The 27,766-nt window shown below is 44.9% G+C and overlaps 2 protein-coding genes across 5 annotated transcripts in view; both read right to left on the bottom strand.

Moving 5' to 3' along the window:
* Positions 1–17,665, bottom strand: part of MYRFL (myelin regulatory factor like) — a 77,544-nt gene extending 59,879 nt beyond the window's left edge. The window contains exons 1-2 of the mRNA XM_038756632.1: positions 17,403–17,665; positions 727–817 (exon numbers count right to left, since the gene is read on the bottom strand). Of these exons, the coding sequence (XP_038612560.1) occupies positions 727–817; positions 17,403–17,448 (137 nt within the window). The 5' untranslated portion in view covers positions 17,449–17,665. The remainder of the gene's footprint in view (positions 1–726; positions 818–17,402) is intronic.
* A 3,624-nt stretch (positions 17,666–21,289) lies between these two features.
* Positions 21,290–27,766, bottom strand: part of LOC119936658 (RAB3A interacting protein) — a 38,471-nt gene continuing 31,994 nt past the window's right edge. For all 4 annotated transcript variants that reach the window (XM_038756116.1, XM_038756117.1, XM_038756118.1 and 1 more), the window contains 3 exons: positions 26,090–26,189; positions 25,891–25,960; positions 21,290–21,677 (listed from right to left, as the gene is read on the bottom strand). In XM_038756116.1, coding sequence (XP_038612044.1) covers positions 21,595–21,677; positions 25,891–25,960; positions 26,090–26,189 — 253 coding nt within the window. In that variant the 3' untranslated portion in view covers positions 21,290–21,594. The remainder of the gene's footprint in view (positions 21,678–25,890; positions 25,961–26,089; positions 26,190–27,766) is intronic.

The following is a 27,766-nucleotide window of genomic DNA, read 5'->3' as shown; positions in this document are numbered from 1 at the left end:
GGGCTCACAGTCTAAAAGGGGGAGACAGAGAACAAAACCAAACATACTAACAAAATAAAATAAATAGAATAGATAGGTACAAGTAAAATAAATAAATAAGCACTCCAACTTGCTCCCCGCCCCACAACATTTATGTATATATCTGTCATTTCAGAGGCCTTCCCAGACTGAGCCCCTTCCTTCCTCTCCCCCTCATCCCCCTCTCCATCCCCCCATCTTACCTCCTTCCCTTCCCCACAGCACCTGTATACATGTATATATGTTTGTACATATTTATTACTCTATTTATTTTACTTGTACATATCTATTCTATTTATTTTATTTTGTTCGGATGTTTGGTTTTGTTCTCTGCCTCCCCCTTTTAGACTGTGAGCCCACTGTTGGGTAGGGACTGTCTCTATATGTTGCCAACTTGTACTTCCCAAGTGCTTAGTACAGTGCTCTGCACACAGTAAGTGCTCAATAAATACGATTGATTGATTGATTGATGTCTGTCTCCCCGGCTCTAGACTGTGAGCTCTTTGTGGATGGGGAATGTCACTGTTTACTGTATTGCACTTTCCCAAATGCTTAGTACAGTGCTCTGCACACAATAAGCGCTCAATTAATACGACTGAATGAACGAACGACCAGACGGCAGTCGCGAAGGAGCTCAAGACCCTTGGGTTTCAGCCTTCAAGAGTCAGGAAGAGCATGGAGTCCCGGAGGGTAGCTCTCACTACTCACAGTCCTCTGGCTTCAAAGTCGGCCCCGATGAATTCTTCTAGAACGCGAGTGTCCACCATCGGGTCTTCCACTGCTCTTTTCCCATCCTGACCTGGAAGGACAGCACAAGCGTCACCCCGAGAGGCAGTTGAAAAAAGCATCAGCCGTGGACTTGTCACGTGACTGTTCTGGGCCTCCGTTTCCTCATCTATACAATGGGGATAAAACTTTGTTTTCCCTCCCCCTTAGAGTGTGAGCTCTACATGGGACAGGGACTGCATCTGATCTGCTTATATTTACCCCAGTATTTAGGATATGGCTTGGGACAGAGTGAGCACTTAAATACTTAAGCACTTAAATAAAGCCCTACTGAGAGCTCACCTCCTCCAGGAGGCCTTCCCAGACTGAGCCCCCTCCTTTCCCCCTCCTCTCCCTCCCCATCCCCCCCACCTTACCTCCTTCCCCTCCCTACAGCACCTGTATATATGTATATAGGTTTGTACATATTTATTACTCTATTTATTTTATTTGTACATATTTATTCTATTTATTTTATTTTGTTAAGATGTTTCGTTTTGTTCTCTGTCTCCCCCTTCTAGACTGTGAGCCCACTGTTGGGTAGGGGACCGTCTCTATATGTTGCCAACTTGTACTTCCCAAGCGCTTAGTACAGTGCTCTGCACACGATAGCGCTCAGTAAATACGACTGAATGAATGAATGAATGAAATACCACAGTTATGAGAAGAATTACCGTTACCAAGAGCGGGAGGGGTTTCAATCCCTCGGCAGGGCTGGTTGTCCAGGGTTTAAGTGGCCTGAAGTAGGGTGAAAAAAGACCCAAGCTTGTACCTCACCTCCATAGGGGTCCCCTTCTTGAGCTGTTTGCTGCTAGGACACCCCCTCTCCCCCATCCCACACCCTTATCTCACGGGTATTTCTGCTCTTTCGGCTTTTCGAATCTACTGAAACGTCATCGAACTTGTCAACTGAATGAAACATCAGAAAACACCCTCTCTTTTCCCAGTTGGGGGGTCTGGGAAGCAGCTTGGCCAAGTGGAAAGAGCCCGGGCTTCGGAGTCAGAGGTCACGGGTTCTAAATCCGGCTCTGCCACTTGTCATTCACTCTATTTATTTATTTATTTATTTTACTTGTACATTTCTATCCTATTTATTTTATTTTGTTCGTATGTTTGGTTCTGTTCTCTGTCTCCCCCTTTTAGACTGTGAGTCCACTGTTGGGTAGGGACTGTCTCTATGTGTTGCCAAGTTGTACTTCCCAAGCGCTTAGTACAGTGCTCTGCACATAGTAAGCGCTCAATAAATACGATTGATTGATTGATTGATCATTCATTCATTCATTCAATCGTATTTATTGAGCACTTACTGTGTGCCGAGCACTGTACTAAGCACTTGGGAAATGCAAATTGGCAATATATAGAGACGGTCCCTACCCAACAGTGGGCTCACAGTCTAGAAGACTGTGTGACTCTGGGCAAGTTGCTTAACTTCTCTGTGCCTCAGTTACTTCATCTGTAAAATGGGGATTAAGACTGTGAGCTCCACGTGGGATAACCTGACGACCTTTTAGACTGTGAGCCCACTGTTGGGTGGGGACTGTCTCTATATGTTGCCAATTTGTACTTCCCAAGCGCTTAGTACGGTGCTCTGCACATAGTAAGTGCTCAATAAATACGATTGATGATGATGATGACCTTGTATCTACCCCACCACTTAGAACAGTGCTTGGCAAATAGTAAGCGCTTAACAAATACCATTATTATTATTATTAACACGTAACACCATCATGATGCTCTCAAGGACCTGAATTTTAAACCTCAAGTGCTCGTCTACAGCAAACTGAAGCCCTGGCGACCATCCTCAGCTGAGAGAGAGAGAGACAGACAGACAGCTTTATTTAAAGTAACATCTGTCTCTCCCTCTAGACTGTAAGCTCATTGTCAGCGGGGAACATGTCTAACAACTCCGTTATGTTGTACTCTCCCAAGCGCTTAGTAAAGTGCTCCGCGCACAGTAAGCACTCAATAAGTACCACTGATTGATTGAAATGCCATTGATCGATTGAGCTCCTCTAGGGCAGGGATTACGTTCACCAAGTCTGTTGCTCAGTACTCTCCCAAGCTCTTAACAGAGTGCTTTGCACACAGTACGTGCTCAGTAAAGACCACTGATGGATTGATGATCGATCATCAAGAAGCAGTGTGGCTTAGTGGAAAGAGCAGGCTTGGGAGTCAGAGGACATGGGTTCTAATCCCAGCTCCGCCATTTGTCTGCTGTGTGACCTTGGGCAAGACACTTAACTTCCCTGTGCCTCACTTACCTCACCTGTAAAATAGGGATTTAAAAGTGTGAGCCCCACGTGGGACAACCTGATTACCCTGTATCAACCCCATCGCTTAGAACAGTGCTTGGCACATAGTAAGCGCTCAACAAATACCATATTTATTATTATTACCAACTGATTGCCTCCAGAAGCAGCACCAGGAAGCTTGGAGGAGACATGTGACAATTACCCGCCTAGACCCTATCCTCATTGTTAGGGATGTCCCCATTGCATCTTAAACTTTCATTCATTCATTAATTCATTCAATCACATTTATTTAGCGCTTACTATGTAGAAAGCAGTGTACTAAGCGCTTGAGAGATTGCGCTATGACAATAAACAGACACATTCCCTGCTCACAACCAGTTCACAGTCTAGAAGGGGAGACAGACATTAATATACATAAATAAATAAACATAAAAATTCCCCTCCAACGGCCTCATCCACGGATCTCTCCCAACTCTTCCAGAATCTGCTGAATTTTTCGACCTACAGCTTCCATGGGCTTTATCCCTTCCTGGATTGACTGAGATTGAGCCTGTGAAAAAGGGCTTTGACCTCTCAACCTTCAAACTCCAATCCACACCCCCTCATCCTGGTACCAAGGGATTTAGGGAACAGTAATTGGGTTCCACCCTGCCCGTCCCACCAATTCCATGGAAATCCAGGGAGACGAATCCCTGGATATATTTATCTTGCGTTGGATAAAACTTGCCTACCCAGTGCTGGGAAGGGAAGCTGGGAATAAACTGGGAAATTTGCTGCCATCCAGTGGGAAACCTGGGCTCCAGAAAACCACTGATTTACAGGCCATCGCGTCATTTTAGGGCCTCTCGATCTATCAGTCAATCAGTAGATCGCATTTATTGAGTGCTTACTGAGTACGGAGCGCTGTACTGAACACTTGGGAGAGTACAGCATACAATAAACAGACACATTCCCTGCCCACAATGAGCTTACGGTTTAGAGAGGGAGACGGACACTAATATTAATAAATTACAGATATCTACATCAGTGCTGTGGGGCTGGGATGGGGGGGATGAATAAAGAGAGCACGTCGGGGTGACGCAGAAGGGATGGGAGAAGAGGAAAGGAGGGTTTAACCAGGGAAGGCCTCTTGGAGGAGATGGGCCTTCAGTAAGGGTTAAAAGTGGGGGGGGAGAGAGTAATTGACAGCCAGACGGCAGTCAAATCAAGATGATTGACCTGTCCAGGTGGTAGCTCCAAGTGAAGCGCCATTAAGGGGTCCAAGAGTAGGGCGATCTGGAGGTCTCAGCAGGGAACTTGAGTAGGAGGGACCTAACAGAAAGGCCGAAAACCTTGTGGACACTCAGAACCCAGCTGTCCTGCCCTATGATACCTTGACTAAAGGACACAACCCATCCAGCCAGAGAATAACTAGATGGAGGGATACATAAGGACGAATTGCACATGGCCTCACCTGACATAGACTGTGACTAGACCGTGAGCCCGTCTTCTAGACTGTGAGCCCGTTGTTGGGTAGGGACCGTCTCTATATGTTGCCGACTTGTACTTCCCAAGGGCTTAGTACACACAGTAGGTGCTCAATAAATACAATGGAATGAATGAATAACATCCTGGGTGATAATAATAATAAAAATAATGATGGCATTTATTAAGCACTTACTATGTGCAAAGCACAGTTCTAAGCACTGAGCACTGTTCTAAGCGCTGAATAATAATGGCATTAATTAAGCGCTTAGTATGTGCAAAGCACTGTTCTAAGCCCTGCGGGGGGATACAAGGTGATCAGGTTGTCCCTCGGGGGGCTCACAATCTTAACCCCCCTTTTACAGATGAGGGAACTGAGGCCCAGAGACGTTAAGTGCCTTGCCCAAAGTCACACAGCTGGCGGTTGGCGGAGTCGGGATTTGAATCCATAACCTCTGACTCCAAAGCCCACGCTCTTTCCACTGAGCCACGCTGCTTCTCTAGCCACGCTGCTGCCGGCCTCGTTCAAGGAGAGCCATTTCCCAGCTGCTAAAAACGTCTTGGGACGCCAAGACCATATCATTTAGCCCTTACTGTCATGGTTCTCCCCCCCTGCAAATTCGACAGCCTGAAAATTAGAGCTGAAGAGGAAAATGGAGAGAGCAGGTATGAAGACAAAACCGTCCCACCATATTGGGAACTGAAACACCTCTAATTCGTAGAGGGTCCAGTGATGGCATTCTAAATGATAAAAAAAACCCGTGGTATTTAATAATAATAACAATAATAATGATGGCATTTATAAAGTGCTTACTATGTGCACTGTTCTAAGCACTGGGGAGGTTCCAAGGTGATCAGGCTGTCCCACAGGTGGTTCGACGTCTTAATCCCCATTTTCCAGATGAGGTAATTGAGGCCCAGAGAAGTGAAGTGACTTGCCCAAAGCCACACAGCTGACAATTGGCAGAGCCGGGATTTGAACCCCTGACCTCTGACTCCAAAGCCCGGGCTCTTTCCACTGAGCCAGGCTACGTCAAGTGCCTTTTACGTGCCTGGCACTGTTCTAAGCACTGGGGTGGTTACAAGCAGATCAGGTTGGACACAGTCCCTGTCCCACATGGGGCTCACAGTCTCAATCTCTATTTTACAGATGAGGCCACTGAGGCACAGAGAAGTGAAGTGACTCGCCGAAAATGGACGCTGAAACACGTGACATCACACGTGGCGATGGCACATGGATGCTGTTTTGCGGACATCTGCCTGTTTTGGCCCTAAGTCACCTGAACTCAGTGAATCCCTGGGGTGCGTTGAGGCGTCACCACACACACAAACACTCCCTCTCTCTCAATCATATTTAGCATCATCAATCGTATTTATTGAGCACTTACTGTGTGCAGAGCACTGTACTAAGCGCTTGGGAAGTGCAAGTTGGCAACATATAGAGACAGTCCCGACCCAACAGTGGGCTCCGAGCGCTTATTGTATGCAGAGCACTGAACTAAATGCTAGGGAGAATAGACTATAACAGGGTTGGTAGCCATGTTTCCTGCCCACCAGGAATGTACAATCTAGAGGGGGGAAAAAGAAATTAAAATATACCACTGCTATGTTACCTAAGTGCTGTGGGGTTAAGGGCGTGGAGACTATCAAAATGTTTAAAAGGTTCCCAGATTCAAGTGTGAAGGTGACCCAGAAAGGAGAGGGAGTAAGGGAGTAAAGAAGCAGCGTGGCTCAGTGGAAAGAGCCCGGGCTTTGGAGTCAGAGGTCATGGGTTCAATTCCCGGCTCTGCCCATTGTCAGCTGTGTGACTTTGGGCAAGTCACTTAACTTCTCTGTGCCTCCGTTCCTTCATCTGTAAATGGGGATTAAGACTGTGAGCCCCACGCGGGACAACCTGATCACCTTGTATCCCCCCCAGTGCTTAGAATGGTGTTTTGCACATAGTAAGCACTTTATAAATGCCATCATTATTATTATTATTAAGGGAATGAATGAAAGGAGCAAAGTGTGTGGGCTGGGTGGTAGTAGAAGAATAGTGAAGTGAGGTAGGAGGGGGGCAAGGTGCAGAGATACTATGTGCAGAGCACTGTACTAAGCGCCTGGGAGAGAATGATATAACGGAACTGGTGGACAGATTCCCTGTCCATCATCAATCATAGTTTGGGGGCACTTACTGCGTACACAGCACTGTACTAAGTGACTGAGAGAGTGCAGTATAGCAGAATCAGTAGGCGCATTTCCCACCCGAAACAAGTTTACACTCTGGAGGACTTCAGTGACTTTAGTATGTTGCGGAACAACTCTCCCTGGAGTTTATACCTGTACTCTCCACTTTAAATCAGATCAACCCTGAATGATAATAATAATAATAATAATAATGGCATTTACTAAGCGCTTACTATGTGCCAAGCTGGTAGGAAGGCTTTGAAGCAGCTGGGCAAACCACCAAAATGAAAACAGCGTGGACTAGCAGATGGAGCCCAGGCCTGGGAATCAGAAGGACCTGGGTTCTAATCCCAGCTCCGCCACTTGTCTGCTGGGTGACCTTGGGCTAGTCACATAACTTCTCTGTGCTTCAGATACCTCATCTGTGAAACGGGGACTAAGACTGTGAGTCCCATGCGGGATCCCGGCTCCGCCACTTGTCAGCTGTGTGACCTTAGGCAAGTCACTTTATCATCATCATCAATCGTATTTATTGAGCGCTTACTGTGTGCAGAGCACTGTACTAAGCGCTTGGGAAGTACAAATTGGCAACATATAGAGACAGTCCCTACCCAACAGTGGGCTTACAGTCTAAAAGACATGATGATGATGATGATGGCATTTGTTAAGCACTTACTATGTGCAAAGCACTGTTCTAAGCACTGGGGGGATACAAAGGTGATCAGGTTTCCCCACACGGGGCTCACAGTCTTAATCCCCATTTTACAGATGAGGGAACTGAGGCTCAGAGAAGTGAAGTGACTTGCCCAAGGTCACACAGCAGGCACGTGGCAGAGGCCAGGATTCGAACCCATGACCTCTGACTCCAAAGCCCGTACTCTTTCCACTGAGCCACGCTGCTTCTCAATAGCCACGCTGCTTCTCAATGCCTTTACTTCTCTGTGCCTCAGTTCCCTCACCTGTAAAATGGGAATTAAGACTGTGAGCCCCACGTGGGACAACTTAATCACTTTGTATCCTCCCCAGCGCTTAGAACAGTGCTTTGCACATAGTAAGTGCTTAACAAATGCCATTGTTATTATTATCATTATTATTATTATTATTACAAGGACTGTGTCCAGCCTGATTTGCCTGTATCCAGCCCAGAGCCTAGAACAGTGCCTGGAACAAAGTAAGTGATTAACAAATACCTCAATTATTATTACTATAATTATTGCAGGGGGACAAAAGCTAATAAGAGAAACCAAAGTCAGATCCCTTTTGGCAATCCTGTATTAAGCTTCTCCTGAGAAATCGTTTCTTCCCTGACCAGGATGTTTTAAAACGGAGCCTTTTGCAATGCTAGGAAGGATTCAGTACTTTGTCCTTTGTTGCTCGGCAACTAAGGGCTATAAATGGATTTTATGATTATAAATGCTCTGAAATTAATGTCAAGTTGCAACTCCCTGGAGAGAAGTCATCCTGGGAAAGAGAAAGACCAAGGTAGGCTCTTTACCTTCCCTCTTACTTAAAAAGAAACTGCAGGGCAGCACCCTCAGGGGCTGGGATGTTTGTAAATGGCTCAGCTGTTAATGATTCTCTGGAAAATACACTTTGTCCTCTTTCCGCTTCCTTGTATGGGAACATTAATACCATTGCCCTGGGTGTCACTTTAGGAGATGATTTTGCAATTTTACTCCTCTAGTGCCCAGCCTTCTAATCCGCCACTTGTCTGCAGTGTGACCTTGGGCAAGTCACTTAACTTCTCTGGGCCTCAGTTACCTCTTCTGTAAAATGGGGATTAAGACTGTGGCCCTCTTGTGGGATAGGGACTGTTTCCAACTCAATTTGCTTGTATCTACCCCCAGCGCTTAGAATAAACGCCATTATTATTTTTTTAATAGCATTTATTAAGCACTTACTATGTGCAAAGCACTGTTCTAAGCGCTGGGGAGGTTACAAGGTGATCAGGTTGTCCCATGGGGGGCTCACAGTCTTCATCCCCATTTTACAGATGAGGTAACTGAGGCCCAGAGAAGCCAAGTGACTTGCCCAAAGTCACACAGCTGACAAGTGGTGGAGCCGGGATTTGAACCCAGGACCTCTGACTCCAAAGCCCGGGCTCTTTCCACTGAGCCACGCTGCTTCTCCATTATTCTCCATTATTATTATTGTTACATGCCAGGCACTGCTCTAAGCGCTTTGCACCTAGTAATAATAATAAATGCCATTATCATTATTATTATTATTACATGCCAGGCACTGTTCTAAGCACTGGGGAGGTTACAAGGTGATCAGGTTGCCCCACGGAGGGGTCCACAGTCTTAATCCCCATTTTACAGGTGAGGGAACTGAGGCCCAGAGAAGTTAAGTGACTTGCCCAAAGTCACACAGCTGACAATTGGCAGAGACAGGATTTGAACCCCTGACCTCTGACTCCAAAGCCTGGGCTCGTTCCACTGAGCCACGCTGCTTGCTTAATGAATACCATTATTTTATTAGTATTATTATTATTAACAATCAGTTTGTCAGGCTCAGGAAGGGGCTTCCTGTCACCACTGGTCTCTTAACCAAGTCAATAAGAAGCACATTTGCTATTGTGTATGCATTTTTCATTCCAATAATAATAACAATAATAATAATGGTAGTGTTAATTAAGCTCTATGCACTAAGCACTGAATTAAGTGCTGGGATAAATACAGTCAGGTAATAATAATAGCAGTATTTAAGTGTTTACTATGTGCCAGGCGCTGTACTAAGCACTGGGATCAATCAATCAATCATATTTATTGAGCACTTACTGTGTGCAGAGCACTGTACTAAGCGCTTGGGAAGTACATGTTGGCAACATCTAGAGACAGTCCCTACCCAACAGTGGGCTCACAGTCTAAAAGGGGGAGACAGAGAACAAAACCAAACATACTAACAAAATAAAATAAATAGAATAGATATGTACAAGTAAAATAAATAAATAGAGTAATAAATATGTACAAACATATATACATATATACAGGTGCTGTGGGGAAGAGAAGGAGGTAAGATGAGGGGGATGGAGAGGACGAGGGGGAGAGGAAGGAAGGGGATAGGTACAAGGTAGTAGAGAAGCAGTGTGGCTCAGTGGAAAGAGCCCGGGTTTTGGAGTCAGAGGTTGTGGGTTCGAATCCCAGCTCTGCCAACTGTCAGCTGTCTGACTTTGGGCAAGTCACTTCACTTCTCTGGGCCTCAGTTCCCTCATCTGTAAAATGGGGGTGAAGACTGTGAGCCCCCCGTGGGACAACCTGATCACCTTGTAACCCCCCAGCGCTTAGAACAGTGCTTTGCACATAGTAAGCGCTTAATAAATGCTATCATTATTATTATAAGGTAACTGGGTTGGACACAGTCCCTGTTCCACGTCGGGCTCATAGTCTTAATCCTCATCTTCCAGATGAGGTCACTGAGGCACAGAGAAGCGATGTGCGTTGCCCAAGGTCACACAGCAGACAGGTGGCAGAGCCGGAATTAGAACCCAGGTCCTTCGGACTCCCAGGACTGTACTCTAGCCACGAGGCCACACTGCTTCTCACTGAGCCAGATCAGACCGCAGTCCCCGTCCCACACGGGGCTGTCAGACTGAGGAGGGAGAACGGTAATTTAATCCCCGTTTTATAGGTGAGGAAAGTGAGGCATAGAGAAGTGAAGTGATAGGCCCACGGTTACCCAGCAGTGGAGTGTACTTCCCAAGCGCTTAGTACAGTGCTCTGCACGCAGTAAGCGCTCAATAAATACGATTGATGATGATGATGAAGTGGTGATGTCAGGTTTAGAACCTAAGGTCTCCTGAGTCTCCACGCTGTGCACTTTCCACTGGGCCACACTGCTTCCCCCACCCAGGACCCTTCCTCACCGTTCGGGAGCCAGAATACAGTGATTCTCCACCTTCCACCTTCCCAACCAATCAATCAATCGTATTTATTGAGCGCTTACTGTGTGCAGAGCACCGTACTAAGCGCTTAACCAACAGGGAGGCAGCCTGGCTCAGTGGAAAGAGCCTGGGCTTTGGAGTCAGAGGTCGTGGGTTCAAATCCCGGCTCTGCCACTTGTCAGCTGTGTGACTTTGGGCAAGTCACTTCACTTCTCTGGGCCTCATTTACCTCGTCTGTAAAATGGGGATTAAGATTGTGAGCCCCCTGTGGGACAACCTGATCACCTTGTAAACTCCCCAGCGCTTAGAACAGTGCTTTGCGCATAGTAAGCGCTTAATAAATGCCATTATTATTATTAACAGCAGTGACCACAGGTTGACCCGAGAGATGTGCTGGTTTTCCCGGACAGCTGCAGCTAGGAATATGGTGCCAGAGTCCAAATTCCCAAACTACTGTAGACTGCCTGCCCGTGACCTTTACACAGATCCATACTACTACTACTACCACTATCAATCAATCAATCGTAGTGGGCAGAGCACTGTACTAAGCACTCCGGAGAGTACACAGACATTCCCTGCTGACAGTGAGCTTACAGTCTAGAGGGGGCTGTGCTATTCCGTGTGTTCCTGCTAGAGAGTTGGGATTAGAACCCAGGTTTCTGGGTTCTAGAGAAGCAGGATGGACCAGTGGATAGAGCCCAGGCCTGGGAGTGAGACGGTCATGAGTTCTAGTCCCAACTCTGCCACATGTCTGCTGTATAATAATAATAATGATGGCATTTATTAAGCGCTTACTATGTGCAAAGCACTGTTCTAAGCGCTGGGGGGATACAAGGTCATCAGGTTGTCCCACATGGGGCTCACAGACTTTATCCCCATTTTACAGACGAGGGAACTGAGGCCCAGAGAAGTGAAGTGACTTGCCCAAAGTCCCACAGCTGACAAGTTGCGGAGGCGGGATTTGAACCCATGACCTCTGACTCCAAAGCCCGGGCTCTTTCCATCATCATCATTATCATCAATCGTATTTATTGAGCGCTTACTGTGTGCAGAGCACTGTACTAAGCGCTTGGGAAGTCCAAGTTGGCAACATATAGAGACGGGGTCTACCCAACAGTGGGCTCACAGTCTAAAAGGGGGAGACAGAGAACAAAACCAAACTAACAAAATAAAATAAATAGAATAGATATGTACAAGTAAAATAAATGAATAAATAAATAGAGTAATAAATCTGTACAAACACGGCCTCTCGCCTACAACCTGCCTCTGGCCTGGAGTGCCCTCCCTCCTCGTATAATAATAATAATAATAATAATAATAATAATAATAATAATAATAATGATAGCATTTATTAAGCACTTACTATGTGCAATGCACTGTTCTAAGCGCTGGGGAGGTTACAAGGTGATCAGGTTGTCCTACGGGAGGCTCGCAGTCTTCATCCCCATTTTACAGATGAGGGAAATGAGGCACAGAGAAGTTAAGTGACTTGCCCAATGTCACACAGCTGACAAGTGGCGGAGGCAGGATTTGAACCCATGACCTCATATCAGATAATTGCTCTCCACCACGTCGCAACCTTATTAAAGGCACAGCTCCTCCAAGAAGCCTTCCCTGACTAAGCCCTCCTCTCCTCTTCTCCCACTCCCTTCGGTGCCGCTCTTGTTCCTTCATTCATCATCAATTGTATTTATTGAGCGCTTACTGTGTGCAGAGCACTGTACTAAGCGCTTGGGAAGTACAAGTTGGCAACATATAGAGACGGGCCCTACCCAACAGCGGGCTCACAGTCTAAAAGGGGGCTCACATCCCCACAGCCCACCTGTATAGATCTGTAGTTAATTTATTTACTTATTTATATTAAAGTCGGCCTCTCCCTCTGGACTGTGAGTTCACTGTGGGAAGGAATGTGTCTGTTTGTTATATTGTTTTCTCCCAAGCGCTTAGTACAGTGCTGTGCACACAGTAAGTGCTCAATAAATGTGATTGGATGAATGGATGAATGACTTGTGTATTGCGCTGTGCCAAGTAAAAGGGCTTCTTGGGGAGAGAGGGACAGAACCAAAACTCCACACCCCCTCCAAGAGGCCTTCCCTGACTAAGCTCTCCTTTCCTCTTCTCCCACACTGACTTTCTCCCTTAATTCGCCTCCTTCCCCGTCTCCTTCTCTAGATTATAAACTTGTTGTGGGCAGGGCATGTGTCTGTTTGTTGTTGTATTGTACTCTCCCAAGCGTTTAGTATGGTGCTGTGCACACAGTAAGTGCTCAATAAATATAATTGAATGAATTTGATTTAATCAATCATATTTATTGATTTTTATTTATTGATATTCAAGGCTGTCCATCACCTCGCCCCCTCCTACCTCACCTCCCTTCTCTCCTTCTCCAGCCCAGCCTGCACCCTCCACTCTTCCGCCGCTAATCTCCTCACCGTACCTCGTTCTCGCCTGTCCCGCCATCGACCCCCGGCCCACGTCCTCCCCCTGGCCTGGAATGCCCCCAATCCCTCTGCCCCTCCGCCAAGCTCGCTCTCTTCCTCCCTTCAAGGCCCTACTGAGAGCTCACCTCCTCCAGGAGGCCTTCCCAGATTGAGCCCCTTCCTTCCTCTCCCCCTCATCTCCCTCTCCATCCCCCCATCTTACCTCCTTCCCTTCCCCACAGCACCTGTATATATGTATATATGTTTGTACATATTTATTACTCTATATATTTTACTTGTACATATCTATTCTATTTATTTTATTTTGCTAGTATGTTTGGTTTTGTTCTCTGTCTCCCCCTTTTAGACCGTGAGCACACTGTTGGGTAGGGACTGTCTCTACATGTTGCCAACTTGGACTTCCCAAGCGCTTAGTACAGTGCTGGGCACACAGTAAGCGCTCAATAAATACGATTGATTAATAATGATAGCAATTATTAAGCGCTTACTATGTACAAAGCACTGTTCTAAGCGCTGGGGAGGTTACCAGGTGATGAGGTTGTCCTACGGGAGGCTCAGTCTTCGTCCCCATTTTGCAGACGAGGGAACGGAGGCACAGAGAAGTTAAGTGACTTGCCCAATGTCACACAGCTGACAAGCGGCGGAGCCAGGATTTGAACCCATGACCTCGTATCAGATAATTGCTCTCCACCACGTCACAACCTTATTAAAGGCACAACTCCTCCAGGAAGCCTTCCCTGACTAAGCCCTCCTCTCCTCAATCAATCAATGGTTGATTGATTGATTGAACGCTCACAGTAAGCACTCAATAAATACGACTGGCCGACTGTGAAGCGTATCCCAACCCCAAATTGTCTCACTTCTCCACACCCGCCGTGGCTGGAAACTGCGGGGAAAGCGGCGACCTTGACAGGCCATGATTGTCAGGCCTACTGGTCTTTTAGAGACAGCATGGGTGAGCGAGGGCAAAAGGAAGGTCACAAAGCCTCTCGGCTCTCCGCCAAATCCCAGGGCATCGGCCTCGGGAAGCATCTTGGGGATGGGCCGTCCGCTCCCCTCTCGGCCCAGCGGCATTCCCTTCGGAAACTGGAGATGAGAGTCAGAAACGTGGCACCTCCGGCCCGGTGCCCGTTTTCCACCCACCCCCAAACACTACGGGGCTGATAATAACCATCAATCGTATTTATTGAGCGCTTAATATGTGCAGAGCACATAATAATGACGGCATTTGTTAAGCGCTTACTATGTGCTAAGCGCCGGGGAGGATACAAGGTGATCAGGTTGTCCCACATGGGGCTCACCTCCTTCCCTTCCCCGCAGCACCTGTATATATGTTTGTACATATTTATTACTCTATTTTACTTGTACATATCTATTTATTTTATTTTGTTAGTATGTTTGGTTTTGTTCCCTGTCTCCCCCTTTTAGACTGTGAGCCCACTGTTGGGTAGGGACTGTCTCTAGATGTTGCCAACTTGGACTTCCCAAGCGCTTAGTACAGTGCTCTGCACACAGTAAGCGCTCAAAAAATACGATTGATTGATTGATTGATCCCAGTGCTTAGTACAGCACCTGGCACATAGTAAACACTTAAATACCGCTATTATTATTACCTGACTGTATCTATCCCAGCACTTAATTCAGTGCTTAGTGCATAGAGCTTAACACTACCATTATTACCCAAGTGCTTAGTACAGTGCTCTGCACACAGTAAGCGCTCAGTACGATTGATTGATTAATCCCCATTTTACAGATGAGGTAACTGAGGCCCAGAGAAGCCAAGTGACTTGCCCAAGGTCACACAGCTGACAATTGGCGGAGCCGGGATTAGAACCCATGACCTCTGACTCCCGAGCCCGGGCTCTTTCCACTGAGCCACGCCGCTTCTCTGCTGATAGCCTCCCTGCCTTGGATCCCCCAAGAGCCAAGGAATCCTAATTCAGCGTGGCATAGCGGGTAGATCACCAGACTGGGAGTCAGAAGGTCATGGGTTCTAATCCCGGCTCCGCCACTTGTCTGCTGGGTGACCTTGGGCAAGCCACTTCACTCCTCTGGGCCTCAGTTACCTCATCTGGAAAATGTGTATTGATTCTGTGAACCCCACGTGGAACAGGGACTGTGTCCAACCCGATTTGATTGTATCCCGAGCTTAGTGCAATGATTATCACATAGTAAGCGCCTAGCAAATACCACAATAATAATAATAATAATAGTAATTCCCACCTGGAGACTCCCTCTAGGCCGTAAGTTCGTTGTGGGCAGGGAATGTGTCTGTTTCTTGTCCTATTGCACTCTCCCAAGCGCTTAGTACAGCGCTCTGCACCCCATAAGAAGCAGCATGGCTCAGCGGAAAGAGCCCGGCCTTTGGAGTCAGGGGTCATGGGTTCAAATCCCGGCTCTGCCGCTTGTCAGCTGTGTGACTGTGGGCGAGTCACTTAACTTCTCTGGGCCTCAGTGACCTCATCTGTAAAATGGGGATTAAGACTGTGAGCCCCCTGCGGGACAACCTGATCATCTTCTAACCTCCCCAGCGCTTAGAGCAGGGCTTTGCACATACTAAGCGCTTAATAAATGCCGTCATCATCATCATAAGCACTCAAATACGATTGACTGACTTCCAAGTGCTTGGAATTGTGTTCTGCACACAGTTAGCACATAAGAAAGAGTACTACTACTACTACTACTATTCCAACTGGCAAAGAAGTCAACACACTAAATCTGTGTAAATCTAAACACACTAAATCTGACTAAATGATAAATAAATATTTATTTATTTATTTATTTTACTTGTACATAGGTATTCTATTTATTTTATTTTGTTAGTATATTTGGTTTTGTTCTCCGTCTCCCCCTTTTGGACTGTGAGCCCACTGTTGGGTAGGGACTGTCTCTACATGTTGCCAATTTGTACTTCCCAAGCGCTTAGTACAGTGCTCTGCACATAGTAAGCGCTCAATAAATACGATTGATGATGATGATGATGATGATAAATCTGCTGATTCTTTTGCCTACTGAAAGACCAGTTGGTTGCTGTCTGCTCTCGGCGTGGTCAACAACTCAGCATAGTCCATAAAACTACCTTTTTTCCACAAAATAAGCAGGTCGTTGAGAAAGATGCTTTCCTTTATAAAATCAAGACAGAAGATGGAGCCGACTGTCAGGATTCGTTTTCCCTCCGTGGGTTGATAGGGAAAAGCTAGAAGCCTTTAAGGAGATTAAATCAGATATTTTGAAGACTCTCCCCTGTTTTACTGGCATCCCGCACTCACAGCTTTGATACCCACAGGCTGGATTGATGAAATCAATTAATCAGCGGTATTTATTGAGTGCTTACTTTGCAGAGCACTGTACAAAGCGCTAGGATATTTCGAAGACATTCCCCTATTTTACTGGCATCCCTGCACTGGCGGATTTTGGGGATGGGCGGGGTGTGTGTGTGAGGTGTGTGTGTGTGTGTGTGTGTGTGTGTGCGCGCGCGCGCTCACCTCCTCCAGGAGGCCTTCCCAGACTGAGCTCCCTCCTTCCTCTCCCCCTCCCCATCCCTCCCGCTTTACCTCCTTCCCCTCCCCACAGCACCTGTATATATATATATATATATGTTTGTACGTATTTATTACTCTATTTTTCTTGTACATATTTATTCTATTTAGTTCCTATGTTTTGTTTGGTTGCCTGTCTCCCCCTTCTAGACAGTGACCCCGCTGTTGGGTTGGGACCGTCTCTGTATGTTGCCAACTTGTACTTCCCAAGCGCTTAGTACAGTGCTCTGCACACAGTAAGCACTCAATAAATACGACTGATTGATTGACTGATTAGTACAGTGCTCTGCACACTAAGCGCTCAATAAATACAATTGAATGAATGAATGAACTCAGACTGGATTGGTGAAATCAAATCAGCAGTATTTATTGAGTGCTATGTGCCGAGCACTGTAGTAAGCGCTTGGGAAAGCACAGCGCTATAGAATTGGTAAGGTGCGTTACCTGCCCACATGGTGCTCACAGCCCAGCAGGAGTTCAGTCTAAAAATCCCAGAGATTTTTGCACACACTGAGTCCAATAAATACGACTGACTGACCGACTGCCAAAAAACAAGGAAAACTTTCAAGGTGGAACTTATGCTGCCCATTTTTCTCTGTCCAGAGACCTCTCTGTGCTAGCTTCCTCCCAGATCTGGAAAGCGTTGATTATGTTGCCAACTTGTACTTCCCAAGCGCTTAGTACAGTGCTCTGCACACAGTAAGCGCTCAATAAATACCATCGATGATGATGATTCCACAGACCAGCTGGGAGTCCCCCAGGGATAGAACGGGAAACTTCATCATCATCAATTGTATTTATTGAGCGCTTACTGTGTGCAGAGCACTGTACTAAGCGCTTGGGAAGCACAAGTTGGCAACAAGTTGGCACTTACCTTCGAAGAACTGCTGCAGGGCTTCGTTTTCCCCCACCACTTCCATGACGAGCCGGGCCCTCTCCGGTCACCCCTCGGATCCAGAGGAAAAGCGGACTTGCCCTCGCGGGTTCGATTCCTGGGATCACACCCGCTCCAAAGCATTCCGTCGGACCGGAGACTCGGCTGCCCGGGACGCGTCCCCGGAGGGAATTTGGGAATACCCAGGGGGAGTCATGGTGCGGGGGAGTGGGAGGGGAGTTCAGCAAAGCTGCCCAGGTGCAGGGAATGAGGAAGAAACCATCTCTTGCCAAGTCGGAAAACGGTGGCTACTCCATAGTTCTCCTTTGTTTTATGGACCTTTGAACCCATGACACACCAACCTCATCTCTGCAAGGAGGAGGGTCATAAAAGGGGGTTGGATTCTTATCTTCTATTTGTCCTTCCCCAGGGAGATGTTTATATTTCCACCCAGGCAGAATGGATGCCCCCCCTAAAAGGTACTCCACAGCTGGGGTGTGGGAGACTAACTCCCTACAATTTTCACTCCCTCCCCTAGCCAAGACCAGGGTGGGGGTCCTCTGATTCCCCCGGGAAATACTGGAACATCCCAAGTGATTCCCTGATAAAAAAAACTGCCACCCACCTTGACTTTTAGTGTCTAAAGCAGTGTGGCCTAGTGGAGAAAGCACGGTCGTGGGAGTCAGAAGGACCCTGGGTTTTAATCAGTCAATCCCCATTTTACAGATGAGGTAACTGAGGCCCAGAGAATAACTGTGAGCCTGCCGTTGGGTAGGGACCGTCTCTATATGTTGCCCACTTGGACTTCCCAAGCGCTTAGTACAGTGCTCTGCACACAGTAAGCGCTCAGTAAATACGAGCGAATGAATGAATGTTCTAAGCGCCGAGGTAGACACAAGGTAATCAGGTTGTCCCCCGTGGGGCTCACAGTCTTTTAATCCCCATTTTGCAGATGAGGTAACTGAGGCCCAGAGAATAACTGTGAGCCCGCCGTTGGGTAGGGACCGTCTCTATATGTTGCTGACTTGTACTTCCCAAGCGCTTAGTACAGTGCTCTGCACACAGTAAGCGCTCAATAAATACGATTGAATGAATGAATGAATTTTGACTCCACTACCTGTCTGCTGTGCGTCACCTTAGGCAAGTCCTTAAAGGGGAGTCCACTTCAGAGTAAGGACTCATCACAGAGGAGGTGGTCTAGAAGTGAGCGGACACACACACACACCCGGCTCCCTCTCACCCCGCCCCGCCGGCTACAACAGATTTTCCAAGCGCTTAGTACAGTGCTCTGCACACAGTAAGCGCTCAATAAATACGATTGATGATGATAGCGCAATTTGAAAGAACGTAATGAAGCAATTGGGGAACTCTTCTCCCACAGCACACGTCTTCCTCGTATAACGTGATCCAGGAAGTAGATTCCACGAAGGAAGAGTCAGTCGTGTACATCATCAATCGTATTTATTGAGCGCTTACTATGTGCAGAGCACTGTACATTTACATGTACACGTGTGATGAAGGTGGAATTTTGCTTCTTGTCCCACTTTCCGGCCTCAGCCTTACCCAGGATTTTTGTTTCTTCACCTCAACCTTCATTAATGCTGCAGTTTAGCAATGAGTGGCAAGGGTGAAAGAATTCCGCTAGAAGGCATTTGTATTTTAAAACTAGTCGGTCATGCCTCAGTCTTCCAATCTTCTGTCACCTAACCCATTCATTCCTATCAGTCATCGTCATCATCATCATTCAGATTTATTGAGCACTTACTATGTGCAGAGCACTGTACTAAGCGCTTGGGAAGTACAAATTGGCAACATATAGAGATGGTCCCTAACGAACAGTGGGCTCACAGTCTAAAAGGGGGAGACAGAGAACAAAACCAAACATACTAACAAAATAAAATAGAATAGATATGCACGAATAGAATAGAGTAATATAATAGAGTAATAGAGTCATCACCCTAACAGTGGTATTTATTGAGCGCTTACTGTGCAGAGTGCTGTACTAAGTGCTTGGGAGAGTACGAGACAGCAGACACCGTTATATAACAACCACTATTACACCATTTTTCCCTAACAAGAGGATCATTATAGCTATAATTCTATTTATTCAGATGGTATTGAGGCCTGTCTACTTGCTTTATTCTGTTGTCTGTCTCCCCCTTCTAGACTGTGAGCCGGTTGTTGGGTAGGGACTGTCTCTATATGTTGATGATTTGTACTTTCCAAGCACTTAGTACAGTGCTCTGCACACAGTGAGCGCTCAATAAATACGATTGAATGAATGAGTGAAGAAAATAATCCCTACACTAATGGCTCCCTGAATTTGGTCATAGTTCCAACAACAGCAGAAGTTTAACACTCCTATTGCTTATTAGGTTGCTTTTTTTGGTTTTTCACAGATCAATGGCATTTGTTGAGCACTTATTATGTGCAGAGTGCTTATAGTTAGCACTTGGGAGGGTACAATACAACAACTAGCAGATATTCTTTAGATGTCTATTAACACATGATAAATCCATTTGTTCAATGGAAAATTGGGAATTTTTCAAGCATCACGATTTTAGAGGAAAACCTATTTAATCCCTTTATGTAGTTGTGTATTCAATATATGTTCCCCCTTCTAAGACTGATAGACACACTACAGTTTTTAAAATCTCACCAAAAAAAGATATGAATATTCCTGTTAATATTCTTCGCTGTTCCCATGAAACTAGAATAGAATGCTAGAGCAGTTTCCCAAAGGAAAAATGTAAAATACATTACTACGCTCCCAAAATTCAAAACACTGACCCAAAAATACGATTCAAAAATGATTCAAATGATTCAAATGCCATTTTTCACAGATCAACGGCATTTGTTGAGCACTTACTATGTGCAGAGCGCTTATAGTTAGCACTTGGGAGAGTACAACAACTAGCAGACATTCTTTAGATATCTATTAACACACGATAAATCCATTTGTTCAATGGAAAAGTGGGAATTTTTTAAGCACCAAAATGATTCAAAATGATTCAAATGCCATTTTTCACAGATCCATGGCATTTGTTGAGCACATACTATGTGCAGAGCGCTTATAGTTAGCAATTGGGAGAGTACAATACAACAACTAGCAGACATTCTTTAGATGTCTATTAACACATGATAAATCCATTTGTTCAATGGAAAAGTGGGAATTTTTCAAGCATCACGATTTTAGAGGAAAACCTATTTAATCCCTTTATGTAGTTGTGCATTCAACATATATAGTCCCCCTTCTAAGACTGACAGACACACTATAGTATTTAAAATCTCACCAAAAAAAGATATGAATATTCCCGTTAATATTCTTCGCTGTTCCCATGAAACTAGAATAATAGAATGCTAGAGCAGAGTTTCCCAAAGGAAAAATGTAAAATACATTACTACGCTCCCAAAATTCAAAACACTGACCCAAAAATATGATTCAAAAGTGATAAAAAAATATAGCCATGATGAAGCAGCACCGTACCAAAGATATAAGATTTTGAACTGGAATTTGTGCACCTCCGTAGATATTTCTTTTCATTGCTACCTTTCACATCCTACTCAGCAAAGACAATGTGTGCTAATGTACTAAAGATCTATCATTAATGTCATCCAGAAAACAGATGCTAAATTATCTTTTTAATGTACGTCTTTGTTAAAATGCTTCCAATTTTGAGAAGGTGGGGAAGGAACCTGTGAAGGAAGAAAGCCTTCAGTCAGGGTACATTTTGTTCATTCTACAAAACCAAAATCATCAGAAAGTGAAGGAGCGTTTCAAAATCCCAGCATCGATATTTAATAGCACGATCGTGAAAACAGGCTAAATTAAGTGCTAGTAGGGAACCCCTGAACATATCAGAGGTAGTATAGAAAGCAAACACGTATCTTCAATCTAAGATTTATTTCGATTTTTTGCAAAGGTAAGTTACAATCACAAGGGCACCTACGAGTCCTGATCAGATTTTGTTCAACTAAAGGGTTGGGGTTTTTTCCCCCGTTTTTTTGTTGTTTTTCGGAACACAGAGAATATAGATAAGTTTAAAGTAATCACAGCACTTTGGGTGCAATCTGCAAAAAGAGAAAAAGATTTTGGACCCATTCTTTGAAAATAAATATTGACAATAAAAAATTCAGCCATTTTAGAACTATGTATATTCAGTGAAGTTCATGCATATTCCAGTGAAGAGAATTAGAGTTCTTCCTTGAAATATCCCAGTTTTGCCAATGACATCTCTTTCCTCAACTGCATGACCTCCCAAAACATCTGATCAACTGTAAAATACAAAACAGAAGATTTATGGAGGAAACCAAAAACACACTTTCATAATTTCTCACTTAACTGCACTGAAAAACAAAGAAATCTCACTCAAAATTTAACCATTTCAACTGCGGTCAATGGAAGCTACTCCTAAAAGTGAATCTGATTTTCAATTTCTTTTCTCTAAGAAAAGAAAATCCATCATTCAATAGCGTTTATTGAACACCTACTGTGTGTAGAGCACTGTACAAAGCACTTGGGAGAGTACAAGAGAGTTAATAGACATGCTCTCAAGGAGTTTACAGTCTAGACATTAAAATAAATTGCAGGTAGGGGAAGCAATACAGTACAAATGATTTTAATCCGATATGATTTTAAAATAAGATACAAATATTCAATTGCACTCTCAAAGGTATAAATGATTTTCATTCATTCATTCAATCGTATTTATTGAGCGCTTACTGTGTGCAGAGCACTGTACTAAGCACTTGGGAAGTACAAATCAGCACCATAATAATACATTTCAGAGTGTAATTGAGCATTTCTATCTTATTTGACCAACCGAAAGAGCAGCTCCAGTTTTCTTTAGTTTCATTTTAAAGGGAAAGCTGCGGTACATATGACAATTACGGGATCATTAACGTAAGTCAATGTCAATACTACCATCTACAGCAATGCTTAATTACTCGGAGCTTCTCCTCTATCTTTTCAATCATCCAAATCCCTTGCTTCCCACTCTATTAGACCAATTTTCGGCTCCTAAAATCTCCACAAGACGTTGAGCGGGAGAGAGGGAAGAAGCAGAGGTCAGTGGTCCAGTTCCCCTCGGCTCGACTATAAGACGTACGGGGCGTCAACAGTGAAAAATGCTCTGCAGATCACTGTTTGCCAATCAGTCAGTGGTATTTATTGAGCACTTATCATGTACAGAGCTCTTGGATAAGACGCACGGGGAGTCAATAGTGAAAAATGCTCCGCAGAGCACTATTTGCCAATCAGTCAGTGGTATTTATTAAGCACTTACCACGTACAGAGCTCTTGGGAGAGCACACTGCAACAGAGTTGGTAGACACAGTCCCTGCCCACAAGAACGCCCACAAGAAGAGCGCTTAGTACAGTGCTCTGCACACAGTAAGCGCTCAATAAATACGATTGAATGAAGAAGCTTAGAGTCTAATGCAATATAAGCAGATTGTACTGAAGACTCTCGTGTCCCTCATTACCACTAAAACCGTGATTGGCATTACATAATCAAAGCAGCTTTTTGTGATCACCTATTACTCCTGACTGCCCCGAGAATACTATAACTATACTGGGCAACTGCTCCTGTATGGTGAATTTTTTTTTTAAAAAACAATAGCTTGCTTTTTGCCCTAAATCTGTATTGTCACAGTGAAGGCATTGTGCAAACAGGCGGCAGTAGTTCGAGGTGGGGGGAAGAAAAACATCGTGAACTGCAAACACAACGTGGTTGAGAACTGTGGCTCAAAAATTTCCTTTACTCGGGAGCTGGAGTTCTCCCTCGAGGGTAGATGGAGTTACTATTATTAAAGATCAATCAATTAATCGTATTTATTGAGCGCTTACTGTGTGCAAAGCACTGGACTAAGCGCTTGGGAAGTACAAGTTGGCAACATATTGAGACAGTCCCTACCCAACAGTGGGCTCGCAGTCTAGAAGATGATACTGTTCGGCGCTTATTATGTGCCAAGCACTGTGCTTGTACTGACATTAGACACAGACCCTGCCCCTCAGGTGGCTGACAGTCTAAGAGGAAGGGAGAAGCTGTGTGGCCTAGTGGACGGGTTTGGGAATCAGGGGCACTGGGTTCTAATCCTGCCAAATCCTTGCTGTGTGACCGTGGGCAAGTCACTTGCCCCGAGAAGCAGCATGGCGTAGTGGATACAGCTTGGGCCTGGGAGTTGGGCCATGGGCTCTAGTCACTTTGCTTCTCTGTGCCTCAGTTCCCTCAGCTGTAAAATGGAGATGGAGACTGAGAGCCCCACATTGGACAGGGACTGTGTCCAACCCGATGTGACTGTACCTACCCCAGTGCTTAGCACAGTGCCTGGCATATATGTTTGTACGTATTTACTACCCTATTTATTTATTTACTTGTACATATTTATTCTACTTATTTTATTTTGTAAATATGTTTTGTTTTATCCTCTGTCTCCCCCTTCTACACTGTGAGCCCACTGTTGGGTAGGGACCGTCTCTGTATGTTGCCAACTTGGACTTCCCAAGCGCTTAGTACCGTGCTCTGTACACAGTAGGCGCTCAATAAATATGATTGAATGAATGAATACGATTGAATGAATGAATGCTTAACGAGTACCATAATTATTATTACTACTTTCGAGTGGCAGAGGGCAGGTGCTCCTGAGGTGGGGGGATAGGAGGGGCTCGTGGAGAGCAAAAGACGGCCAGGGCTGGGCCTGGGGCTGTCAGCTTTGGATGGGAGAGGGGCCAGAAGGGCTACAGCAGCCCCACACTGTAGCAAAACACCGCAGCACGTGCTGAGCCGCGTGACATGGGAGGAAGAGGAGCGGCTACGGACGGTTCCCCCTCTACGTCTACACCCGGAACCCTCTGGAAAAGTGTCACACCATCAGCCTTTCTCTTCACAAGCACAACCAGAGAGCCTGAGTACCCCTGAGGTCCCAGGGCAAAACATCTGGCTACAATTCTGCCTTGCATTTCCTCTAGGCAACTGAAACTGGGATCAACAGTCCGCCTGGGGGAGGACTGGGAAATTGGAAGTTTGCTTGCTTTCTTTTTTGAAAATTTTCAAGGGGATATTTATTCAATGCCCCTAAAAATGATCAGCGGTGGGGGGGACAACCCCACAAACAAAAAAAAAAACAGGTACGGCTGTGTCGGAATCCTGGCCTGCATTCATTCCTCTAGCCTCGGCACCTTCTGCTTGTGTTAGTCTTGAAACAGATGCGTACATTCAGCCACCCTGTTTTCATCATCAATCGTATTTATTGAGCGCTTACTGTGTGCAGAGCACACTGTGTGCAGTCCACTAAGCGCTTGAGTTAATTTTTTTCAACCTGGCATTTCAGAGATCTGGATATGTTTTGTTGGACTTATTTTTTCCTCAGATGACTACCCTCCCCCTCTTTGATCGTGAGCCTCGTAGGAGCCAGGGATCACGGCAAAATTAATGATCAGGGGATCCCTCCCAACACTTAGAACTCTACATATTGAAAGCGATTAATCAGATATTATTGACTGACTGACAGAAACGCTCAGAGTCTGACACCCCAACTATATCATCCACCTACTTGTCAGCTGGGTGACTGTGGGCAAGTCACTTCACTTCTCTGGGCCTCAGTTATCTCATCTGTAAAATGGGGATTAAGACTTGTGAGCCCCACGTGGGACAACCTGATCACCTTGTATCCTCCCCAGCGCTTAGAACAGTGCTTTGCACATAGTAAGCGCTTAACAAATGCCATCATTATTATTATTATTACTTCTGCTGACTGAGACAACGGTAATCTTTACCCCGTCAGACTTACTTTAATGAGGGGTTGAGCCACACCTTTAGAAAACCACACTGCTTAGTTCTTTTTGGATTTTGATGTTGGTTAAAATGAAAGTAGCCCAACTTCTCGCTGCGTGAAGGACAAAGTACAGAACGAGATCTGTGATGCCCCCGATCCGACAGCATGAAAGACAAACTAACTCCTGTCCCAAACACAAGCTGAAGTCAGCCTAAAGCAAAAATTCAGACCAACGCTATCTCAGACGCCATTTACTCTTTTTGATGGGATTAATTTCCTGAATTTTGGCAAGGCGTTTTTTTTGGTTAAGGATGAGGATTCAAAAGCAAAGATCAATATTCAATTCTCGTGGCACGGCAACATGGCTTAGTGGATAGAGCCCGGGCCTGCGAGCCAGAAGGACCTGGGTTCAAATCCCGGCTCCACCACTTGTCTGCTGTGCGACTTTGGGCAAGTCACTTCACTTCTCTGGGCCTCAGTTACCTCATCTGGAAAATAGGGATTAACAGCGTGAGCCCCATGTGGGACAGGGACTGTGCCCAACCTGATTTGATTTTTCTCTACCCTAGTGCTTAGAACAGTGCTTGACACATAGTAAGTGCTTAATGATTACCATCATTATTATTATTATTACTAGTGCCCTATGTAAATGAGCATTAGCATTTCTGATGCACACTGCGATTATGTGTAGTAAACTCTGGCCAGAACTCACCATCCTGCTGCTTCAGGAGTCCTTGTTGAATATAGCGAATGTACGTAAAAAAGTTGCACACCGAAGTGATCTAAGCCAAAATAAAAACAATTCCATTAGCGACAAATGCATTGAGAGTGTGTGTGTGTGTGTGTGTGTGTGTGTGTGTGTGTGTGTGAGAGAAGCTAATTTAATTCAGTGATGGTTAAAAAATACTTACCCTGAATCTACAAAATGGAGAAATATAATAGTAGTTGCTTGAGTCTCCTAATTTAATTCTGTGTTTACAAGACTTACTCTGACCACTGAGAGCACATTTCCTGCAAAATAATTACATGTAGATTATTTACTGATGACTGTCCGATGTTCACTTCTTTGCAATCTCTATCTGTGCATAATGACAGAGATGGCAGAGACTTCTGAAACAATCAACCACAACTTCTAAGGTACCAGTAAAACTTCATCAATTCAGAACTCATAGTAATAATAACGATGGCATTTATTAAGCGCTTACTATGTGCAAAGCACTGTTCTAAGCGCTGGAAAATCAAAAACTAAGCTAAGCTAAATCAAAAACGAAATCTAAGCTAAACCAAAAACTTAGCAATCTCGGAGCTGTTAGTTACTCCCTGCTTCCTTCCTTTCTGTTCTTCACTGCTAACTTTTGCCCGACACTTGGTTAACCTGGGAAAGAACAAACAGCAGAATTGTGGGATTCTGCAAAAGAGGCTCTGTAAAGGTATTTCTGTCCTGTTAACTTACCCCTAAACATATTCAAAAAATTAGATCGGTAGAACTACCAGGAGGGTAAGGCAAAAGAAAAAAAAAACACACATAACCAAAGTGTCATATTATTCCAATAAAATTATTTTTAAGAATACTTCTACATATTCAAAGTTTTCCCTAATTCAGAATGTAGACAAGTTAGTCTACACTAGGGAGATTTTACAGACTGCATTATTTTCGCATACAGTTGAACAAAAAAGGGCTCCTGAACATTTCTCCTATTTCTTTCTCTCCCTAAATGTACAATGACACAATCCTGGGAGGTAGGGGGTCAGGAGAATTCATTCAATCGTATTTACTGAGGGCTTACTGTGTGCAAAACACTGCACTAAGCGCTTGGGAGAGTACAAAAGAACAATAAACAGACACATTCCCTGCCCACAAGGAGCTTACAGACTAGACAATGGAATACTAGCAGACAGGTAGTGCTTCTAAGAGCAGAGAAAGTTGAGAAGTACAATGTGGGTGACAAACTAATCCCTCAAGGGAATTCAGGGTTGCCGGTCTTCTATTCTCTCCTAACCAAAAATCAATCACTTAATGGTATTTACTGTGCACTTATTGGGTGCAGCGCACTGTACAAAGCTCTTGGAGAGTATAATACAACAGAATTGGCAAAAAAAAAAAAATTAAGGCGACAAACGAGTTACAAAAGGATTTCCATCGGCCTCTCGAATGACAGGAAAGCTCTCTAATTAATTAGAGAAGGGAAAAAAACCAGCATGGATAGCTCTCAAATTTCCAGCTGGGGGATTGGACACTTTCCGGTGAAAAATTGATCCTGACTTTAATGATGTTGGTAAAAGTATAACTTCAAGTTAGGGTGTGGATCGCACAAGACCTACAGTCTGGCTGCATCACTTTAGAGCTTACGGTGCTGAATGTGGCTAATGGCGAGAAGGACTGCAAAGGAAGCAGAAAATTTCAAGCACCCACATTAAAGTGATACTGAAGGGAACAGTTCAACACAAAGTTGCCTAGTGACTGGCCTAAAATTAGAATAGCTACTTAGCGGAAAAGTAGCCACAAGCGCATTAGCTGTAATCTTCAAATAACAATGTCTTCAAAGTTGGAAAAAACAGATTCACGCAATGACGGCTTACCCCATGTT

The sequence above is a fragment of the Tachyglossus aculeatus genome, chromosome 14, assembly GCF_015852505.1.
Source record: "Tachyglossus aculeatus isolate mTacAcu1 chromosome 14, mTacAcu1.pri, whole genome shotgun sequence".
Classification (NCBI taxonomy): domain Eukaryota; kingdom Metazoa; phylum Chordata; class Mammalia; order Monotremata; family Tachyglossidae; genus Tachyglossus; species Tachyglossus aculeatus.
The sequence above is the reverse complement of the archived record's forward strand: the minus strand, read 5'-3'. Positions and strand labels throughout refer to the sequence as shown.